General features: G+C 38.3%; 1 protein-coding gene across 2 annotated transcripts in view; it reads right to left on the bottom strand.

The window, feature by feature from the left end:
* Window positions 1-4834: 4834 nt before the first annotated feature.
* Window positions 4835-23604, bottom strand: part of VXN (vexin) — a 63999-nt gene continuing 45229 nt past the window's right edge. For both annotated transcript variants that reach the window (XM_056823990.1, XM_001379019.4), the window contains exons 3-6: window positions 23181-23343; window positions 20636-20697; window positions 16383-16483; window positions 4835-8179 (exon numbers count right to left, since the gene is read on the bottom strand). In XM_056823990.1, the coding sequence (XP_056679968.1) occupies window positions 7993-8179; window positions 16383-16483; window positions 20636-20697; window positions 23181-23343 (513 nt within the window). In that variant the 3' untranslated portion in view covers window positions 4835-7992. The remainder of the gene's footprint in view (window positions 8180-16382; window positions 16484-20635; window positions 20698-23180; window positions 23344-23604) is intronic.

Raw genomic sequence — 23604 nt, 5'->3', positions numbered from 1 at the left:
GAGTTGGAATGCAGATCAAAGCACATTATTTTTCACTTTAGTTTATTTGAGGTTTTATTTTGGGGTTTTCATTTTATATGAGTATTTTCTTACAACAGCAAACAATATGGAAATAAGTTTTGCATGATAATACACATATAACCCAGATCAAATTTCTTACCATCTCTGGGAAAGGGGAGAGAAGGAAGAGAGGGAGACAATTTGGATTTTATAACTTTAGAAAACTTACATGGAAAATTGATATTACATGTAATTGGTAAAATAAAATATCTTTAAAACCTATATATGTGTGTGTGTATGTGTGTGTGTGTGTGAATTTTAGATTTATTCCACCCAGTGTAGACTTTAGAATTTTAGCAACCAGGAATGTATATACCCCCATTTAAGAATTAATTGTGGGGGAGGATGATCTGTGACCCTTGCGTACTAGCAAGTGATAAATCAGAAACAACTGACTGACCTCCTGGGCTGTCCTAAGCCAAGTTTAAGCCACCATTGGTACATGTGAGACACAGGAAGTGATATAAAGAATTGCCTTTATATTTTGCATCACTTCCTATGAGAGGGTCTTTGGCGTTTTTTTTTGTGGTGGTTCTTGACTTGGACAGCTGGAGCATGGAGATCCAAGATTGCTTCCCTTAGGCGACCACATGGTGAGTGTTAAGACTGAATCCTCTTTCCCTGGCTTTCTGAAGGCACCAGACTCCAAGGAAGCCTTGTGACTGGAAGCCAAGCTAGATTTAATCTTCTGGGAAGGCCCCTTGGCTGAGGCCTCTGAACTACCCCTGGCTCAGGCCAGGCTGGAGTAGATCTTCTACCCTTTTCCCTTTTTCTCCCTCATTCTTAATTTCTTCCTTCTACTGTAAATAAACCACCATAAAATTCCATTCTGACTTGAGTATTTAATTGGTATTTTAGAATTTAAATCCCTGGCAACCACTAAAATTATATTCAGTCTCAACCCTAAAATTTACCCTTAACATATGATATATATCTATATCTATATATCTATCTGCTATTTTATACTCTAGGTACTTGGGAATTTATACAACTTGAAGGATAGAGTTACTGAGGAAAGAGGTGACACCTGAGGTATGAAGAATCAAAAAGAACCTAAAGGGGGCAGCTAGTTGGCTCAGTGGATTGAGAACTAGAACAAGAGATAGGAAGTCCTGGGTTCAAATGTGACCTCAGACACTTCACAGCTGTCTGGGATCCCAGGCATATCACTTAACTTCCATTACTTATCCCTTATAGCCCTTCTGCTTTGGAACCAATGCATAGTATTAATTCTAATATAGAAGGTAAGGTTTTTTTTTCTTTTAAAGAGAGAGAACCTGAAAAAGGAGTTCCTTTCATTAGCTAGGAATGGCTTAATGGAATTAAGAATCTATATTAGTTGACACAACTTACAAATGATTTGGGGACTGGACCTAATAATTCATCAACAAGAACTCATTCTTTTTTTTTTTTTTAATTTTAATATATATTTTTTTAAACCCTTACCTTCCATCTTAGAAAGGCAGAGGAGTGGTAAGGGCTAGGCAATGAGGGTCAAGTGACTTGCCCAGGATCACACAGCTGGGAAGTGTCTGAGACCAGATTTGAATCTAGGACCTCCCCTCTACAGGCCTGGCTCTCAATCCACTGAGCTACCCAGCTGCCCCCTCATTAAGTCTTTATCGTGAGCTAAACACTTTGCTAATTGTTGAAGATACAAAAACAAAAAGCAAAAACAATCCCAGGGAGACAATATATAAACATACATACTATGCAGTATGTATGGTATGTTTATGTATTTATTTATATATACTATATATTATGTACATTTATGTTATATTATGTTATATATTAAATATACACACACACACACACATATATATATAGTATGTATTCTATAGAGTATGTATGTTTATAGATAGTCTCCCTGGAACTCTATGTATATGTATATATATGTATATATGTATACATATGTCTGTATATATAATCTTAAGGGGGAAATCACAAATAATTGAGAGGATGGACAGCAACAACAAAACACTTCCTAGTGAAAACAGTTTAACACTCTTTGGGAAATAGGATCTTAGTGATTAGTTCATAAAGAGGCCCAAACTTTTAGCAGAGACAGTCAGAAAGTCTGCCTTTTGACATCTGGTATAATGCAGATAAATTCCAGAGAAGGATGGTGCTTATCATGGAAGCCATTCAGATTTTTGGACAATAGTTGAAGTTATATTTTTAAAAGCAATATTCTAAATTAATTAATTAAATAAAAATTTCAATTAAAGAAAAAAAACCAGTGGAAGTGTACATCAGAGGGCGGAGGGAGGGAAAGAATCATGTAAGCGTGGAAAAATATTCTAAATTAATTAAATAAAAATTTTCAATTAAATTTTTAAAAGCTTGAATTATCCTTGCTGGATTAATGAATTTACTTCAAATAAATTGATTAAGATGAATAGAACATCACAGGTTGTTAGAACTAGAAAATACATCCAACATCTTCTAAACCAGTCCTTTAAAAATGAGAAAACTGAGGCTCCCACAAGTGAAGTGGTTTGCCTAAGTCCATATAATTCTTTTGTGGCAGAGCTGGAATAGGCAGGCACCCATGGCTTTGGATTCTTTTGACTCAAAGTCCAATTGCTCTTGTTCGGGAACTTATAATGTGAAGCAAAAGGCTCTTTGCCTATATATCCTAGAGACTCCATGTATAGTCAGTTGCGGTGCTTTAATTGTAAAGTCTCTGATGGTGTGTGACAATTTCCCCCTAACACAAAGCCAGCTAATCCATTTGCTTTTTCCTTAAGAGTATTAAGAATATTTCCTCAGAGTATTTTGGGGTGTCTCTTCCCCTGACTACATTCAGCCAGATGCTGAAATGCTGGGTCATGACTTGTCCTCATCTCCATCTTTCAGGATTTTTCTCTACTGTTAAGGCTCAGCTCAGTTGCTCCTTTTTCTGTGAAACTTTCCCTCATCCTCCAATCTGAAAGCAATGTTTTTCTACACATTTTTTTCTAAAGCACTTTGTTTGAGTGCTTTTGAAAGTGAGAGTTTTGTGTTTCTTTTGTCTACCATATACTCTGCCTAGAGAAAAGGAAGGGGCAAAGCTGTAGAGGAGGTAGGAAGAAGAGAGGGAGAAGCACAGAAGCTCACAGGACACAGAGACAACATATGGAGGCTCTGAATCATACAGCTTTGAGTGCAAGGAAGAGGTGACAATTATGGATCTTGTTCTCTATTGGAGGCAGGTTTTGGCTGTTGGTATTCTCGTTCTTCCTTTTCTCTATTCCTTTTCCAAAGCAATACTCATTGAGAGGTTCTCTTTCCTGTGGGAGATAAGGGATTTTGAATATCATGACCTGGCAATTCCACTGGGAAAAATGATGGTCCCTTAACTGGGGAATAGTTCCTTTAAGAGTTCTTGTACTAAATGAAAGTTTTCCTCACTGAGTGATTTGGCATCAGTTTGTTGAGTGCTTTTTTTTTTCCCATTGCCCATGACACAGTGCAAATCAGTTTCCTTCATCTTCTGTCAACAGCATTTTCTTTATTTTTCTTAGACTGCCTACCTTAGGTCTTTGTCCTTAAGGGAAAGTACTGTGTCATTTCCCCTTTTTGTATTTCCAGTACTTGACAATGCCTTGTATGTAATACACTAATGAAAAGCACTGGCTTTGGAAATGGAAGACCCTAGTTTGAATCCCAGTCTTGTCCCTTATTCCTTTGGGAAGTGACTTAGCTTTCCTGGACCTCAGTTTCCTCAACTCTAAAATTAGGGAGTTTGTACTAGATTTCAAAAGTTTTTCCCAGATTCAAATTTATTGTTCTATGATAATTGTTACGTTAAATGACAATATTGTGTTTTTAGATTGAATGGATGAATCTCAACACTAATGACTGATCCTCAGAATGAGTTTTCTCCTTCAGTCTATTTGTAAAGCAGTGATGCATTCATTACAAAATCCCTGTAAGTTGAAATTCTTATAATTTCAGATTGAATTTAGCTAAATTTAATATTTTGATTGAATACCGAATTGAACAAAATTGTAATTTTTAGGCGAAGCCATGGTTCTTGTCTGTGTTCCTTCTTTCCTGTTTTTTTCCCTCTCTGCCCCAAAGAAAGTTGAAAACTTAGAAATCTTGTCACATTATTTATTCTAAACTTGTTCTTTCATCTGAGACAGCTTTTCCTACCCCCTGCCCATCTGCAAATTCTACAGGGGATTTGTGGGCTGGGAAAGAAAAGATTTGCTTCAAAGAGCCCTGGTAAGAACTGAAGTATTTTACTGGACTTGATCCTAACAGAGGCTATTTTCTTTCCCTACAAGTCCTGGAAATTCTGATTCCTCTGGCATGAGAAAACACCAGCTTTGGTCATTCTGAATGGAGACGCCACCCAGACCGACCAACCTGGAAGCTGGCCTTGTCTTCAGCAAGTGGCTGGGGCATTATTCATACAGGAAGTTCCAGATGGGGCTGAGTGTGAAATGGGCATCAGAGCTGGCATCACTCATCTCCAGTTTTCAGAGACCTAGCCAGGCAGCTGAATTGTCAGTGTGTTCTGGGACTTTTCCTGCTGACTGAGGGTTTAGGGTTGTAGAACAAATCAGAAAGGAAAAGAGGGCTCTTATGTTAACTCAGAGCTGAAGCACTTCCTGAGCAGGGTTGGTAATATTAAAAACAGACAATGGAAAGAATGTTTTATATCCTTTGGTCCATTCTAACTTAGGAAAAGGGGCAATGGCAGACTTAGATTCATATTTCTTTTCCTTCCATGGATGATCGAAAAGGAGTTTGTCATTCATCCAAAAAGGATTACACATGCCCCTGCATTTCCTATTGTTTTTATTCATGTCATACACAAAGCACACCTACTACTTTTATCTGAATGGCTGAGACAAAATATTTACCACATGAGAACAGTATTCCATTGGCATTATATAAATAAATATTAAATAACTTACATTTTGAAAAAAAAAAGGTTACATTTTGCATAAATATCCATGTATAAGTACAGGCATTTGTTATAAATTAAAACAAAAATAGATAACATCTCCAGCTATTGGTTGGTAGATTGGGTACAGATCCCTGGTTTCATTCCAATCTTTCTATACCCAAATCTTTGAGAACTTAAATGTGCCATTATTTAGAAATCAAAGGAGGCTTTTATCACAGTACTTGATGCTGAAGGTTAAGAATTACACTTGCAGAATATAGGCAGGTTCTAACAATTTGAATTTGGTGGATTAGACCATAAGATATGGAGTTATAGTTCTGTTTCTTCCTCATGCTTTGATGGGTCAGGTTAGGCCAGTCTACTGTTAAATTTGTGATTGATCCGAGACTTTAGGGACAAAGAAACACTGAGGACTGGGGAAGATGAATGGTCCCATATTAACTATATCCTTTTGGCAGTGGGGGCCTTAAGAAATGGATCTAAATCCCATATGGGAACCAGGACATGGATGTCAGTAGAATGGAAATTCCTTTGAGGGAAGAGGTTGCTCTGATTTTTATCTTTGTATTCTAAGCTCTCTTCTGAACTTTCTGGTTCAGAGCATTCAGTGGTAAGCCAGGCAAGCTGAGAATACTTGGGGGAAGGAAGTACGAAGGTTGAGTCACACTTCAGTGAGCTGTGTTCTTGGGGTACAGGCCATGCTGCTTACTGTGTGAGTGCAGCATGATTCTCTAAAGATCTTTCTAGCTGCAAATCTAGGATTGCAAAAGGCAATGACTATTTAACCAGAATAAGTTGCCCAGGTGGTTTTCTTCCCTTGCTTGTCACACTTTGAGGGTATTAGACTGTGGTAGTTTTGGGGATGTTTTATTTTTTAAATAGCTTGGTATTATGTGATGTGGGAATGGGTCAAAGCCTTGTTCTTTGTTCTATACATTCTGACTAATAGCCCAAACAAGACTTTGGGACTTTAGGTGGGAATCAATGCAGTGGTGGTAAAGAATGTTGTGTAAAAGTAATAAAACATTAGTAGTCACATTCTCAACCTGATCAAAAAGGGGGTGATCCGAAAAGTAGAGGTCATCTTAATTTTGAAGCAGAATACTTAGAAAAAAAAGATCATTCTTCCAATTTCCACTGACAAAAAAAAAAGACAATGAATTATTGGTCATCTCTTTTACCAAATATGAAAACTGATTTTCTCTATGATACTGCGGAGTTCACTAAAAAGTATTTATTTTCTTTGGTCAAAGATTAATTTTAAAGACTGAAGAAATGTATGTGTGTGTAAATGCATGTGTAGCCTTGTTTTATACAAACACATGCCAGAAAGTGTAGTTGGAAATATTGAGGGAGCAGGCATTATTTTTCCCATTTTGCAGGAAAGGGGAAGAGGCGAGCACGCGCGCGCGCGCGCACACACACACACACACACACACATACACACACACATACACGATGAAGGATAGGAACAAAGTCATATATACTTGGGTTATAGTGTTTGAGCAAAGACAAATTCTTCATTCCTTAGCATGATGTCATGAAAAAAAAGTTGAGATTTGAGTTTGAGTTTTACTGGGTTGTTTGATCATAGGCAAGTAAGTCACTTAAATAAACTCTGTACCCTAGATTTTCCCATCTGTAAAATAGGGACAATAAGACTTATCTATCTGCCTATCAGGAATTTGGAGAGGATGAAATGAAATAATGAAAATATTTTGAAAAGTTTAAAGTCCTTTACAAATATAAGTTATTACTTCCCCCCACTATTCCCTCCCCCCCCCCTTTCAAATATTTTGATTTTCACCACTCAATTCTTCAGGAACTGGCACATAGAAGAACTAAGAATTCACTCATGCAATGGTGCCAAAGGACTGACAGAAACATCTTGATGACAGACTGAAGCTGATATTAGAGTTGGTAAAGGAATATCTTTTGGTGCTTTGTCATACCAGATATGAATATTCATTAAAGAGGAATGAATAAACAAGTAAATGTGCTAACAGGAATAGCAAAGATCATTGTGCTCACTTATGACTCAACATCCATTCCTTATAATGACATCAGAATGGAGAACAGGGCAACAGATTATTGAGGAAAGTGGAAGACTTGGATGTGGAGGGATCTTAGAGCTCAATCATCTAATCCCAGGGTTCTTCACCTATTTTATTGTTACTTATTTTGTGTTGAGGACTCCTTTGGCAGGCTGGTGAAACCTACAGACCCCCTTCTCAGAATATTGTTGTTAAGTACATAAGATAAAATATATAGAATTATAAAGGAAGGGGGCAGCTGGGTAGCTCAGTGGATTGAGAGCCAGGCCTAGAGACGGGAGGTCCTAGGTTCAAATCTGGCCTCAGCCATTTCCCAGCTGTGTGACCCTGGGCAAGTCACTTGACCCCCATTGCCTAGCCCTTACCACTCTTCTGCCTTGGAGCCAATACACAGTATTGACTCCAAGACGGAAGGTAAGGGTTAAAAAAAAAAAGAATTATAAAGGAAATCAATTATACTGAAATATAGTTATCATAATATACATATTTTTAAAAAGGTCAAAGACCCTAGATTAAAACTTCTTGAGCTAATCCAACCCCTTTATTTTTTAGATGAGAAACCAGAGGAGAGGAAATCTCTTATGAAGGTCTTTAAAAATAGGAAGGAGAAGTTTGCTTCAGACAAAGTCATGTTGGAAAATAGGTGAAGGGTGTACACATCACCTCAAGATCCCTTTCAGGCTTGTGACTGCTTCTAAAAAGATCTCTTAAATAGATCTTATAAATGTTATATCTTGTCTTTGAGGGGAATCCTTTTCCTCCCTCTCAAGGAGGTAAATGTATGAAAAAGGAAGGAATAATGATATATTCTGGATTATGCACTAAGAGAGGGGGGATGTGATTCAACACCTTGTATGATTAGGTTATTAGAAGATTCTAGTATTTGGAGCTGGAAAGTATCCTTGCCTCTGCAAAAACAATCTGAATTTTCAGCAATCTGAATTACTCAGCAGCTCCAGGAAGGAGGGACACCTTTCAGTCAGCCTCAAAGGCGCAGTTTGTGGCTCCCAAATACTCTGACTTCTTCTTGTGCTTCAGCCACATTTTCCGGAGAATGTTGGGGGTTCCACAGCTAGTTCTGCCTGTCAGTGGCACAGAGGCTTCTGCTCCCTGGGGGAAGGCTGGATCATCTTCAGGCATTTTTCTGGGCAGTCTTCTAGGTCTAAAGAGAGGGGTGGAAGAAGAAACAAATAATTTATATTCTCTGTTTCATCTTGAAATAGTAATCTTGATCAGTGATCAGTGATCAGTCTCTCTCCCTTTGCATCAGGAATTCCCCTTTCCTGAGATGGAAAAGAAACCCTTCTGCCCCTGTCCTCCTACTGCCCTTTCCTCAGACTGATGCCAACAAGGGAGGTGGCCAGACTACCTTCACTGGAGCCTACTTTTTCAATGTTGAAAAAACTTTCGGTTCTTCCTATTGCCACTCATAGCTTAGGATTTAGAACCCCCCCAAATCTGACCCCAACCTCCATTTCTAGCCTTTTTATAAACTAATAAATATTATTAAATTATTATTGGCATTGTTATTACTATTGTTATTCATTGTGTTTCAAACACTGTAGTCAGAGTATATACCCAGGCCTTTAGATATTTTCTCATCATGTCTGACTCTTTGTGGCCCTATTTGGGTTTTTTTTCTTTTCTTTCCTTTTTTTTTGGTCATTTGACAGTTGGTATTACTGTTATTCTTCCCTTTTTATTTGGGGTTTTCTTGGCAAAGATACTGGAATGGTTTGCTGTTTTCTTCTCCAGCCCATTTTACAAGTAAGGAAACAGAGGCAAATAGGGTTAAGTGACTTGCCCAGGGTCATAAATCTAAATGAATTAGGCCAGATTTGAACTAGAGAAGGTGATTTTTTTCTGGCTGTAGGCCCTCCATTCTATTTATTTGTGTGGCTCTCTCTCTCTCTCTCTCTCTCTCTCTCTCTCTCTCTCTCTCTCTCTCTCTCTCTCTTCTCTCTCTCTCTCTTTCTCTCTCTCTCTCTCTCTCTCCTCTCTCTCTCTCTCTCTTTCTCTCTCTCTCTCTCTCTCTGTGTGTGTGTGTGTGTGTGTGTGTGTGTGTACACTATATGCAGGCCCACTTACATAGTTATTTGCTTTTTTCTCCTTCATTATTTTATGATCTCTTAGAAGGAAGGGACCATGGTTTTCCTTTTCTTTTTTTTCCTTTTTCAGCCTTTCTTTGTATTTCCAGAGCCTATTGAACTATTGATTGAAGGTACTCCCACCTTACTCAGCCATTTCAAATTCTCACTTTCTACAGGGCTTCATTTAGACATCACCTCCTTCAAAAAGACTTCTCTGATGCCAAGAGTTGAAAGTGACCTTTTTAGCCTCAAATTTTTCTTGAATTCTCCTTCATCCCTATCATGTTCTATCTTTAATAAAAAATCAGTCATCCAGGATTTTTTTAAAGCACCTACTATGTGCCAGGTACTTCTTGGGAAAACATATAAAGAATGAAAAAGTTCTTACTCATAAGGAGTTACCATGTATCCTATTTATTTGTGTACATCACATTCCCCCAGCTGACTGTGAAGTACTTCAGGATCCATAGTGCCTAGTATGGTGGCTTGCAAATGGTAGATATTTACTAAATGTTTGTTGAATGGAATTGAATGTTGGTTACTGCAGTGAATGGAGCACTGAACCAGGAGTCAGGAAGCCCTGAGTTCAAATTTGACATGAGCAAAGTCTCTTAACCTTATTTGCCTCAGTTTCCTCATCTGTCAAATGAGCTGGAGAAAGATATGGCAGACCACTCCAGTATCTTTGCCAAGAAAACCCTAAATGAGATCATGAAGAGTCAGACACGACTGAAAAAACTGGACAGCAACTGGGGAAATGGGGGGGGGGAGGGAAGGTTGACATTTTTTTTTTCAGTTTCTGGTGTCATGAAACAAATGCAAATGTAAGTGTATTAGAACCAGTTGCCTAGACTGTTTTCAAATGCATTCATTTACATTGAGCAATCAACTATGACTATAAGGATGCAAAGTAATATGCAGCTCAACTGTAGGGAAAGTCTCTAGGCTGTGACTCTTGTGGCTTAGCTCTCAGGTGTTGGTTAATGATTCAAATCTGTTTTTAAGTCTTTCTGACAGATTCTTCTAGTTGGCCAAATGGTTTTGGTTTACACTGATCTCACCAGTTTTAAAATTCTTAAATAGCATTTATTTTTCAACTCACTCATCTTGACACACGATCACATCTGATCTTGGATTCATGGTTACATCTGTTTCCTAACTAGACTGTAAACTCCTTGTAGGGAAGCTCTGTTTCATAGATGCAATTGAGTTTGACAGACATCGACTGAGTGTTCGATAACGTAAGGCACTCTGCCAGGCTCCAAGAATAGAACGATTAACAGTGGGTCAGTCCCTGCCTTCATGTTTAATTTCTATTGCTAGATCCTGTGCATGCACTATAGTATATTCTATCTTACAGATAGGTTAATTAAGGAAGGAGCCTTGGAGTTGAATCTTGATGGAAGAGGAGGCTTCTGAGAGGTGGAGGTAAGAAGGATGTACATGGGAGATGGTCTGTGGGAATGCACAGACACTGGAGATGGAATGTTACGCACAGGTGATAGCTGGTGTCCAATTTGGCATTAACAAAGGATTCGGTTCCTGAACCCCTCAAATTAGAGCCTGAACACTTGTCAGCTCTAACAGATCTGAAAAAGGCTATCATGTCTGCCCCTGCTCTAGGCATCCCAGATTACAACAAGCCATTTACTTTATATGTGCATGAGCGAAGAGGAGTAGCCTCTGGTGTGTTAACTCAGACTTTGGGACCTTCTCAGCGCCCAATTGCTTATTATTCTGCCCAACTAGACCCAGTAGCAGCAGGAGCACCACCATGCCTTAGAGGAGTAGCTGCTACAGCCTTACTAGTAACAAAAACCGTTGATTTAGTATTGGGATGTCCATTAACAATAATGTGCCCACATGAGATTGAAGCATTATTGGTAAAACATAGAACACAGGCATTCTCGGATCAGAGAATTACAAGGTATGAAATAACCTTATTAAATAGTGAAAATATTACCTTGAAACGCTGTTCAACTCTTAACCCTGCCACCTTGCTTCCAGATTTACCCACTTCAGGAGAACCACTACATAACTGTGAAACATTAGTGTCCATGGCAGAAAAGCCTCGAGATAATCTCTTGGACACTCCCTTAGAAAATGCAGATCTGATTTTATTTACCGATGGTTCCTCTTTTATGAGGGATGGCATACGTTACACTGGAGCTGCCGTAGTCTCAGAATTTGCCACTGAATGGTCAGCTTCACTACCTTCTAACATTAGCGCTCAAGGAGCAGAACTCATAGCTCTAAAACAAGCTTGTATAATTGCCAAGGATAAAAAGGCAACAATTTATACGGATTCTAGATATGCTTTCGGCATTTGTCACTCAGTCGGGATGCTATGGCTCCAAAGAGGATTTTTAACCTCAGCTGGAAAATCCATAGCTAATGCAGAAATTATTAATGAAGTTCTTTCTGCTCTCAAACTGCCTAAAGCCCTAGCTGTAGTTCATTGCTCTGCCCATATAGGTGGCTCTGACCCTGTCTCTAGAGGAAATGACCGAGCAGATGCCGCTGCAAAACTAGCAGCCATAGAAGGACCTGGATTAATTTTAACATTAACAACCACTGATAATTTAAATTTATCACTCTCCTATAATGAAAAGGAAGTGGAAAAATGGAAACAAAAATTTAAAGCAAAACAAATTAATGGAGTATGGGTGTCACCTGAAGGAAAACCCCTGCTCCCTAGAAGTTTCTATAACCAAATTTGCCAATCTATTCATAAAAATGGTCATTTTGGCACCCAGGGCATCGTGGACTCTGTCAAGAGAGTATGGATAGCCCCTGGTATAACTACTGTAGCCTCTAAAGTATGTTCAGCCTGTCCTATTTGCCAGGCATATAACCAACATGCATATCGTGGAAAAGCCTTTGGGGGACGTCCTCTGGCTTACACACCTTTTGAACATCTACAGATAGATTTCATAACAATGCCAAAGGCTGGACGTTATAAATTTTGTCTAGTAATTGTAGATCAACTAACCAGATGGCCAGAAGCATTTCCTACGACCCGAGCCACAGCAGATTTTGTTGCAAAGATACTTTTAAAAGAAATTATTCCTCGTTTTGGCCTACCAGCACGTATTGACTCCGATAGAGGGAGTCATTTTACCGATTCTGTCTTAAATCAAATATATTCTTGCTTGGGGATAACTCCAAAATTCCATGTTCCATATCACCCCCAGAGCTCAGGCCAAGTGGAGAGGATGAATAAAGAATTTAAGACTATGATTGGCAAATTATGCACTGAGACCCATTTAAAATGGCCTGAAATTCTCCCTCTGGCCCTATTTTATCTTAGAAGCAGGCCTAGAGGAGACTTACATATTTCACCATTTGAGATGCTTTTTGGACATCCGCCTATACAGGCTAAGCCTTTCTCCCCGGCTTATACATCGCTATTAGGGGGAGATATTACTATTGCTTCCTATATACAGGAGTTACAGCACAAACTACGTGAACTTCATGAATCCGGAGCTGCAGTACAAGCTGGACCATTAGACTTTTCTCTGCATGACCTGAACCCAGGAGATAAAGTTTATATCAAGAATTTCAAGCGAACTGGAGCAACTCAACCTTCATGGGAAGGACCATTCCAAATATTATTAACTACTCCAACATCTATAAAGATTGGAGAAAGAGACTCTTGGATTCACTGCTCACATGTGAAGAAAGCATCTTCTGCTGAGACTGATTGACTCTATCCTATCATATGAATTGTGACTCTATCTTATCATATGAATTGGAGATAATAATCCATAGACAAATGGATGTTTTTTTTTCAAGAATATATTGAATTACTGATTTTTTTTCCTTATTTTTTCTTATTTCTTTTTATTTTTTGATCAGAATATTTGATTTTTTTCTCATTTTTTTGTACTGAAGGTACACATAATTAATATTAATATTATTTTTTTCCCTGCAGTAATACAAGTTAATATATATACTCTTGCTATAATATCAATATATGCCTAAAAGCTTTAAACTATGGGAACCTGCCATTTATTGATAAAATATTATAGGACTGTGATTAATGTTTGTGTCTGATTCCAGGAAAAGGGATAAAAACAAGAAGCACAGACTAAACCTGAATAGTGCCAATAGAGCACACATGAAATATTAAAGTGAGACTCAAGGTTGCGACGCTTAACTTATGTTTAAGTCGTAGGACTTCCTTGTATCTACACTCCTTTCGAAGTACTCAAACAAGTACAAAGCTTGACTATCATGCTGGCTCCCTATATCTCTGAAGGAAAAAAAATCAGACAAGGGAATGACATTTCCCCATCAAAATAGAATTCTAATTCTTTTCTTCTTATATTATGGCAACTTCCTGTAGTCTTGGCTACAAATGGCTAAGTGAAATATTACTGCATTCTGTCCTACATACTTGTGGGATAGAAATTACTTTAAACTGGACCTATACAAGGTCTATTTTGAAATTTTCTTATGTTTTTGATTATTTTTCTATTTTTTTGATAATTGACACATACAACCCCATACCTGAACATTGCATTCTGAGCTTAACTTGATATTTTTTTTTTTTAATACTTACTTCAGGGGGGATTGTATTTTAATTTAAAATCTAAGAATTTTTGAATTTTTTTTGTTTGAGATTTTATTTTTATAAAAATCCAAGACTTTTGTTTAAGATTTTACTTTTATAAAAAATTCAAAGATTTTGATTTTGTTCAAGAAAAGATCTTCAAGAAAGAAGCTTGAAACTTTTATATCCAGAGAATGAACTGTTGCAGAAAGATGCCAAAAACCTACACTTCATCAAGAAGATCAAGAATGAACTTTGGATGTGATTGATTGGACTGAACTTTTGATTGAACATTTATTGTAACATTTATGCCAAAAGGGACTGCCCCTAATTTGGCTTTCTGTCAATGCGCCTAGCAAACATTGGTTTTGCTTTCTTTTCTTTTCTATTTCCTCTCTCACTATTCTAATTTCTCTTAGAAAATTGAATATTGTGTATATCTTTAGTTAGAAGTGAATTTAGAACTACAAAATGATTATGTTAAATGATCAATGGGGAGACTAGTCTCCCAATGATCATCAGGGGGGATTGTAAACCTCAAATTTCCTTAGACTTATAATTGTTGAAAATTTCACCATTGGGATATTTCATACTTGGAAAATTTCTTACTGATAGTCTATTGGAATGGGAACTCCATTGGCATGGGAGGTTCCTTCTCCTCCCTACTTAAGATTACTTTAGGACAGAAACCCTTTGCTGAACAATGGAAAGGACTTTGACCTATGCTTAAGCATAGAACAGGAATTTCTTTGAGTCTTGATTGATTTAGAATTGATACAATGGAGATACTTGGAATCAATCTCCACCCTATTCAGTCCTAATAGGATTGAGTAAGGGCTGCAGCCTAGATCAAAATTTAATTATTCCAATCTCTACCATACTCAAGTTAACAGGATTTAGAAAGGGCTGTAGCAAAGGAGTATAGATTTAATCATTTGAAAAATATGACCTTCAAAAGACATGTGCAAAAGCCAGAAACCTCTGGGCGGTCCTGGGTTAAGCAAGAGCCTCCATTGACAGGGAAATTGATGAAGAGTGATTGGTAGATGTGAGGAATGAGGGGAGGCAACTTGGATGGTGTCCTTAAAGATAGGAGGGTCTGGAGACTGGAGAGGAGGTTGATTTTTTGGTCGGTGTGGTTCCTGGGCTCTGAGGAAGCTTGCTCTGAAGGAAGCTGAAGGTGGGGGCCTCTGAGACTGTTTCTCCATTTTGGACACGTAAGTAATAGGGACTGATCTCTTTTCTTTGCCCCAGCTATCTAAGGGCTTGGGCCTTTTGGCCCAGCCTAAACAGAAGGGGTATTTAAGCCCTATTCCCTTCTCTCTCTCTATATATCTCTAATTCCTTTCTTACTCCTATTGTAATTAAACTCCAAAAAAGGCTGACGGCTGACTTGAGTTTTTCATTTAGGAATTACATAGCTGATTCCTTGGCGACCTTAAATTAATATATATCAGTCTTTTAAAGTGATTCCCTTGTAACAAAGGTAGAGTGTAAATGGGAGCAAGAGACTCTCTTCTATCCCTCTTGGTATATGTCAAAGTCCTACTGAGCATATACTAGTGTTTTAATTTGACTTAAATTACCTTGACTCAAAGACTCTTATTTAGCATCTTCCACCCTTGGTGAGGTATTAAAAGGACAAGGAAATAGCTTTTTTCCACCTTGGCAGTCCATACCTGGTGGTCGTTAGCTTTATAGTAGTTCTCCCTAACTTGTTTCTTCCCCAGTAAAGTCCACCCTCCACTCATCTTTCCAAGTGACCTTCCAAAGATTCAGGACTGGCCAGATCACCCCACTTTTCCTCACTTAATAAACTTTAGTGGTTCCCTATTACTTTCAGAATGAAAAAATAATAAATTCTCTCTTATTTTTATTTATTAAAAAAAAAACATCTTATTTTCTGTTAGTAACATCTCTAAGGCATAAGGGCAAGGGCTAGGCAATGGGGTTAAGTGACTTGCCCCAGGTCACAGTTAAGAAGTGTCTGAGGCCAAATTTGAACCTCGAACCTTCCTTCTCTAGGCCTGGCTCTCAATCCATTGAGCCACCACACTGTCCCCCACATGGTGTTTTCTTTACCCTTGATGAGGAACCCTTGCTTTAATTCAGAAAGTAATTTTGATACAAATTATTTGAGCCCCTGAAGGTGATATATCTTGTATTTACATAGTTACATAGTTTATACATTGTCTCTTCCTTTAGAATATGAACTCCTTGAAGGCAGAGACTGTTTTTGCCTTTATTTCCCCCCCATATCTCCTGCTCAGGGGCCTGTCACCTAGAAAATGCTTAATAAATGTTGACTGGCCTTTTAAAAAAATTAAAAATAAAACCAAATTGATAGTCCAGGGCCCAGCACCTAGAAAATGTTTAATAAGTGTTGACTGGCTTAAAAAAATTAACAAAAATAAAACCAAATTGATATATATCCATCTCCCAAGAGTTGACCCTCTAAAATAGATGCCCAAATAAATGGAATTACTTTTTATCAAAAAGTACTTCAGACCAATCCTGGGGAAATAAATGATGGGGTAGCTTTCTAGAGAGCAAAAATTTATTGCACTCATTTGAAGGCGATCTATAATGGACAAAGTTTTTGAGTCACTGGATGACCTCTGACCCAGACCACCTGCTTCTCCTCTGTCTCTTTCCAGACAGGCTTTTGCCATGAAGCTGTTATCTCAGACCGAGCAGCCTCAAAAACCCAATGAACTTACTCTTTTGTCAGAGTTCGACCACTTTCTTCTGCTGCTGCTACTTCACTGACAGGAGGCTGTTTCACGGTGATCCTGGGCACAGAGAGGGAGGTCTGGGGTATCTGTGCCAGGCAGAAGAACACAAGAAAACCATCAGGATGCAGCTATAAACCCATGTTTCTAGTCACATTGGCTGGTAAAAAGGGAGACTTTTAAACTGAACAAAAAGGATGAGAGAAAAAGCTGAACGGGGACAAACAATCATTTGATGAAATTGCTAGCATGAAATGAAGAAAGAGTTTTGGTGCTTAGACCCATCTTTGACTTTTCCTTCTTCTTCACCCCCCTTTGAAAAAATTTGTTGTTGAATTTAAATATTAATTTTTCATTTGAAAAGACTATTAGATTAGTGACTTTGTCTCCATTCTATAGCCGTTACCAAGTCAAGGTCTTTACCACCTCTTGTTCGGACTGATATAACAGTTTCTCTCCGTCCAACTTCTAAAGAAACAACAGATCATATTTCTGTGCATCTAAGGACTGACAAAGCACTTGATTCTGTAAACTCTGTGATAGAAGGAGTGTAAGTACTATTATTTCCATTTTATAGAATGCAAAACGGAGGCAGAAGGAGGTTAACTGACTTGCAACATAGCAAAATAAGTATCAGGGCTGAAATTCAAATTCAGATCTGTTGCCTCTAAGACCAGATTGGTGTTCTTTCCAGTAAGAATCATAATGATAAGTATAACTAGCATTTATATAGCATTTGCTATGTGGCTGGCATTACACTAAGCACTTTACAAATATTATTTTATTGATCCTTGCAATAACCCTGGGAGACAGATCCTCTTATGATTGCTATTTTATAGTTGAGAGAACTGAAGCAAACAGAGGTTGTCACTTGCCCAAGGACACATTGATAGCAAGTATCTGAGGCTAGATTCAAGCTAATGTTTTCCCAATTCCGCACTCAGCATACTGTCCATTTTGCCATCATGTACCATGGTGGTCACATAGCTTACAGGGATATGTGAGGGTTTTGAGTCATTCCACATCTTCCCTTCTGAGGCTGCCATCTTTGATTTCTGTTCTCTGTCTTCTACTTTATAGTTATTGCCATCATCACCACCCAATCCTCCTGATCCCCCAAGCCATAGTGGCTGCTGTCACCCTTCTGAGGACAATGTTTGATCCTGAGGCTAAGTGTTACAGTCCTTCAGGCTCCCTAGTTATTGTGGTTGTCATCCTTCTTCCTTTGGTTTCCGAAGTGAGAGCCCAGGATCAACTCATAGGCTATATGAACTTGAGCAAATTACTTCATTTGTCCAATTGGGATGATGGTACACAACCAATCTACCTGATGGACAGTTGTTGAGGATCAAATGAAATAATAGTTTGGAGAATTGGCTTGATTTTTTGGGGGGAGTGGGTGAGGATAAAGAGTGAGTAGGATTATGTTCTGGTCAAACTAAAGCTACTATGGGTAAAATTATTTTTAGGCAGTGGATAGAAGGCCAGAAGCAGTTTGGTACACCACCATCAACTTATTTATTATTAGTAGAATAGGGATAGGAAATGGGAAGTAGGAAAATAGGAAAGTATATCTTATAATTCTTATATTATGTCTTAAATTCTAATCCTATACTAACATTTCTAAATAAATCCCCCAAATCTAATTGCTTTCTTTTCAGTTTCTTCTTGCCTGACAGGACAGTCCTCCTTAAACTTACTCTCACTATCTAAAATAATATTCTCTATATAACTAAACTATGCTAATTAATAAAATCTTCTTTAACCTCCTTAACTAAGTATCAGAAATTCAAATGGTCATTGGTGGAAACTGCATGTCACAGTGACACAGACAGCCCCTCTTCACCCTCAAGTTTTGAGGAGAGCCCTTAGGGTCAGGCCCTTCCCCCTCAAGGTGCTGAGAAGAAAACCCTCAGAGATAGACTTCTTTCTTAACTTCATATATAAATTCTAACCCTAAACAGCCAACTGCCAGATATTCCTGACAGAGCGAAGCCAAAGCAACGTGAAGTTTTTCTAACTGATTTTTTTCCCTGTTTTGTAGTTTTCTCTTAAAGAGACAGAATCCAAATCTGTCTGCTACTGCCTCTTTTTTTTTTTTAACCCATTTTTAAACTGTGTATTGGTTCCAAGGCAGAAGAATGGTAAGGGCTAGGCAATGGGGGTTAAGTGACTTGCCCAGGGTCACACAACTGGGAAGTGTCTAAGGTCAGATTTGAACCTAGTACCTCCTGTCTGTAGGCCTGGCTGTCAATCCACTGAGCTACCCAGCTGCACCCCTGCTACTGCCTCTTAAAAGAGACAGAAGGCAAGAGCTGTCTGATACTGTCTCTTAAGGAGACAGCATACAAATTAAAATCCTTCCTCTGACACAAGAATTCTGCTCCTGAGGAGACAGAGTGTAATTACTAAATTCCTTTTAACAGTTAAGAAGGTAGAGAATTGGGAAGCTGAGCTCAAAGTCAAATAGGTGAACATTTGAAAAAAGCCCCTGTACTGGCAATTAGAAAAGCTGGATTCTAGTTCTTTGTCTTCTTCAGATGCCTTCTATGATTCTGGCTGAGTCCCTTGGCCTCAGTTTGCTCATTTATCAAATGAGAAAGTTAGATTAGATAAGATCTATATTCACTTCTGTCATCTTTGAAAATCTTTATAGTTTATATAGAGGTTTTTCAGGATCTCTTCACACCTCTGAGCTCATGTCATCTTAAACTATAAGCTTGACTCCAATCAGGCAATAAATATTTATTAAGAATCTACTATTTGGTACAGCTGGGTGGTTCAGTGGCTTGAGAGCCAGGCCTAGAGATGGGAGGTTTCAGGTTCAAATATGGCCTCAGATATTTCCTAGCTGTGTGACCCTGGGCAAATCACATCCTATTGCCTAGCCCTTACCTCTTCTGCCTTGGAACCAAAGCACAGTATTAATTCTAAGGTGGAAGGTTAGGATTTGGGGGGGGGGGGAGAGACTGTCTTATAACAATGATCAGTATGGAAGTGTGGTTTGCATGATAATATACATTTGGCCCAGATCAAATGGCTTACCATCAGAGAAGGGAAGAGGGAAAGGAAGGAAGGAGAATGTTTGAATTTTATAATTTTGGGAAATATATGTTAAAAATTATTATTACATGTAATTGAGAAAATAAAATATCTTCGAATTAAGAATTTTAAAGAGCCTACCAGGTTTCAGGTACTGTACAAAGTGCCGGGGATACAAAAGATTCAAAAGACAATATTTGCCTTCAAGGAGCTTATAATTTAGTAGAGGAGATAGGATGCAAACAAAAAATGTACAAAGCAAGCTATAGATAGGATAAATAGGAAATAATTAAAAAAGAGAAAAGGTACTAGCATTAAGAGGGATTGGAAAATAGCTTCCTGTAAAGTGGGATTTCAGCTGAGACTTAGAAAAACCAGAGAAATCAAGTCACAGCAGAGGAGAGAGAACATTCCAGATACTAGAAAATGCTCCAAGTCTAGAAAACACAGTCTAGAAAACACAGGAAGCCAGTGTCACTGGCCCAAAGAATACTCATTGAGGAGTAAGGTTTAAGACAATTGAATAGGTAGAAAGGGGCTAGGTTATGAAGGGCTTTGAACACCAAACAGAATGGAAGGCAGGCTGGCTGCACAAGAGATATTAATGTTTACAAGATGAAAGAGAGGATGTGGAATTTATTCAGATGCCAAAGAAGTCCTTGGCAGAAAAGAAAAAAAGGAATACTTATCCTAAGTGATTAGGCTGAGTGGTGTTTTGTTTTCTTGTGAAAATCTTATTACTCCTTCAAATGTAACTGGTAATTAATGAGCTATTCTCTAAATGATTTAGTGAATGACTGGTAGTAGGCATTAGATAGACGTTTGTTACTGATTGCTTGATTTGGCAAACTGGAGGACTGCCCCTCTCCCCCAATCCGGGCTACTTTGTGTGTGAGGCAGTGACAAAAGAAGGAACAAAAACATCCTCTTGTCTCTTTGTGACCAATTTGGCAAGGTTCCCTACTGCATTAGACTAGTTGCATTAAAATTGAATTTTGGCTTAAAAGAGAGTTGATAGTGATATGTAACTAACTAGCAAGGTAAAACCAACCATTTTAAAAGCAGAGATTTCTATTTAATAGTGAGATGCTTTTCTATCACTCTCAAGTCTAAAACACTGGACACTGTCAACCCCTGGTCATGGAACAGAGGACAGGCATAGCATGGTAGATATAGGTAGTTTAATTTATCTTACTTACCAGAGATTTTCCATATGCGCGATTCCCATACAAAATTAATGGTTTGGGATCAGGAATTCCCACTGCAGAGCAGAACAGAAATAGCATTGTCATTTAGCAGTATCATCTGTCCTGCCTCTCTCTCTCTCTTTCTGAATCTGATTCTCATAGCCAATATTCAATGTAAAGACATTGAGGACTGTACTAAATGCTAAAATCAGAAAGCAGCATGAGCATCTCCAGAAAGGAAATTTTCTGACTATTAGGTGACATAGCCTTCTCTCTTAGTGCTTTTTTGATGGGGGAAAGGTAAAAAAGAACCATCCCCATACCTCTGTAATTTCTGATTTGCTTCAGAGAAGTGGAAATTGCCTAACCCAGAGAGTTCAGTCTTACCAACCTTGGAAGCATATCATAGTGTCATAGAAATAAAGAGTTGTAAGGGACCTCAGAGATTGCCAATGATAATTGCAATATATTTATATTGCATATTAAGGTTTGCAAAGTGCATTCCTTGTAATTACTCCATAAAGAAGGCAGACTAAATCTCTGATCAAAGCATGTCAATAACATCCTGACACATAATCATTCAGTCACTTTTTGATGAAATCAAGCAATGGGGCACTTCATTACCACGAAATCAATGGATCAATGATCACAGGGTCTCTGTAGACTCTCTCTCTCTCTTTTTTTTTTTATAAGAAGCTCCCTTTCTTGTGTCAGAGATATTCCTTTGGAAGGGTAATAGGATAGTCCTGTATGCCTGCTAGATGGATCTTCTTCTTATCAGTGTCCCCTACTTGCTAACTTGTCAAGCCTTCTCAGATCAAAGAACATCCTATGAAAAAAAGGATTCCACCTCCTTCAAAAATAGATGTGTCTACCATGAGCCATCTTAGTAATTTCAAGGTATGGCTATACCCTTGCACAGTGATTCTTAAAGTATTTCTCAGGAATTGAGAGCCTTTCAGGGCATCCATGAGATGAAAACTATTTTTATAATAATACTAAGACATTTGAATTTCTAATATACTAAAAAGGTATAGATATAATTCATACAAACAAAAGCTATTTTAATAATTTTTAAGAATGTGGAAGGGTCCTGAGGGAAAAAAAATAGAGAACTACTGTCAATATAGTCCTGTGTGATTGCCAATTCTCAATTTTACCTCTGATGACTATTGTCTTTTGGAATATTATGGTAGATCCAGTCAATGAAAAGAGATAGATGACAATTTAAGAGAGTGGTAATAATGCCTCTGGATGTCTTCTGATTCTTTAATTTTATTTAGCTTGAAACATAGATCAGGCCAGAAAGGGAATGGAATTTTAAAGTCCATTTTAGTTGAATGATTTGATAAAGTTATTTTTTGATGATGAGTGCTTGTTAAGCTACTTAAGAGCAAGGACTGTTTTTTTTTCCTTCTTCTTAATTTTCCCAGAGTCTGACACAGTACGCTACCCATTGTAAGGACTTAATAAAATCTTGTTGAATAGATATCCCTTTTGTATCAAACTCCTAGTGTTTTCCACACATTATCTTGCTTATTCTCATAATATCTTAGTAAAGCAAGTCACAGGATCATAGAGTTTAGAGGAACCCTAATTGTCCATTCTTTTTTTTTTTAACCCTTACCTTCCGTCTTGGAGTCAATACTGTGTATAGGCTCCAAGGCAGAAGAGTGGTAAGGGCTAGGCAATGGGGGTCAGGTGACTTGCCCAGGGTCACACAGCTGGGAAGTGTCTGAGGCCAGATTTGAACCTAGGACCTCCCGTCTCTAGGCCTGGCTCTCAATCCACTGAGCCATCCAGCTGCCCCCTTAATTGTCCATTCTTGCCTCCTCTTCCAGATTAGGAAACAGAGGCCTAAAGGCACATAGCCTATAAATAGCAGAGCCAGGATTTAAACCTAGGTCTTTTGCCTATAAATCTAGTTTCAATATACTCCATACCAGATGGCTTAGCTAGGGTAGATGAAATATTACTGAATGAGGTCAGTTGCCATTTTTAGGAATCCAAGAAAGTCTTTACTCACTCAATAAGGGCAGTAGTCCTCTTTCCTCTCATGTTGGATAAAACTGAAAATTCAGAAGCCTTTATAGCAAAAAAGGATGCTTAGATTTCAGTGCCTATAAAATTCCTTTTAATTTATCAACCCGAACTCCCTTCATGATGGGAGAACTGAATACTTGGACTCATTTATAGATGAGTCATCCTTTGGAGAGAGACAAGTTGACTGTGCTGGCTTGGAAAATTCTCTTCATATAAGTGTATCCTCCCTCTCTCTTCTCCCTTCTCCACACGGCAAGGTTGTCTTCTTTCAAATTGGAGGATCTTGGAGAATTGCATACTTCCACTGCTCGAAGTCAGATAGATAAATGGGCTCTCCCTGAACCAGGTCCATATCTGAATTGCTGGGATGATCTAAGTCAGACTCCTAATCCTTGTTGCCCTGCCACATGATGGGTGGATGCTAAGAACTTGAATGAATATCTTTGTAGACCTCATAAAACAGGGTAATTCCACCTAGTCACTGCTTCCCATAAGGGTAACAGGGCTTACTTACCATGTCTGGCTGTGTTTTTGGCCAAGGGCTGTCCTTGTGTCCCATTCTGGAGGCGGCCAAACCTCCTTTCTTCACCTTCTCTGCAAAGGACCTGAAGTCGCTCAGTCCGGTGGGGCAGCAGCTCCAGAGGCCTGTGGATGTGATAATCAGTCACTGCTACCACCTACAGGGGAGGAGAAGAACCGACTTGATCATACTTATCACAGAGGGTTTAAGGTCATCTCCATATATACCTCCAATTACTGTAGGGAAGGAAGCCTTTCTACTCAAGGTCAAAGGTTTTTACTGAATATCTTTTTGAATCTGGTTAAAACTAGAAGCCTTAAAAATGCTTAGAAATTCAATACTTTTAAAAAATTCAGGGAAAATTACCTTTGATTTAATATTGGTTAAAAATAGTCACAAGATCTCAGAGTTGGAAGAA

This window comes from Monodelphis domestica, chromosome 3 (genome assembly GCF_027887165.1).
Source record: "Monodelphis domestica isolate mMonDom1 chromosome 3, mMonDom1.pri, whole genome shotgun sequence".
Lineage (NCBI taxonomy): Eukaryota > Metazoa > Chordata > Mammalia > Didelphimorphia > Didelphidae > Monodelphis > Monodelphis domestica.
The sequence above is the reverse complement of the archived record's forward strand: the minus strand, read 5'-3'. Positions and strand labels throughout refer to the sequence as shown.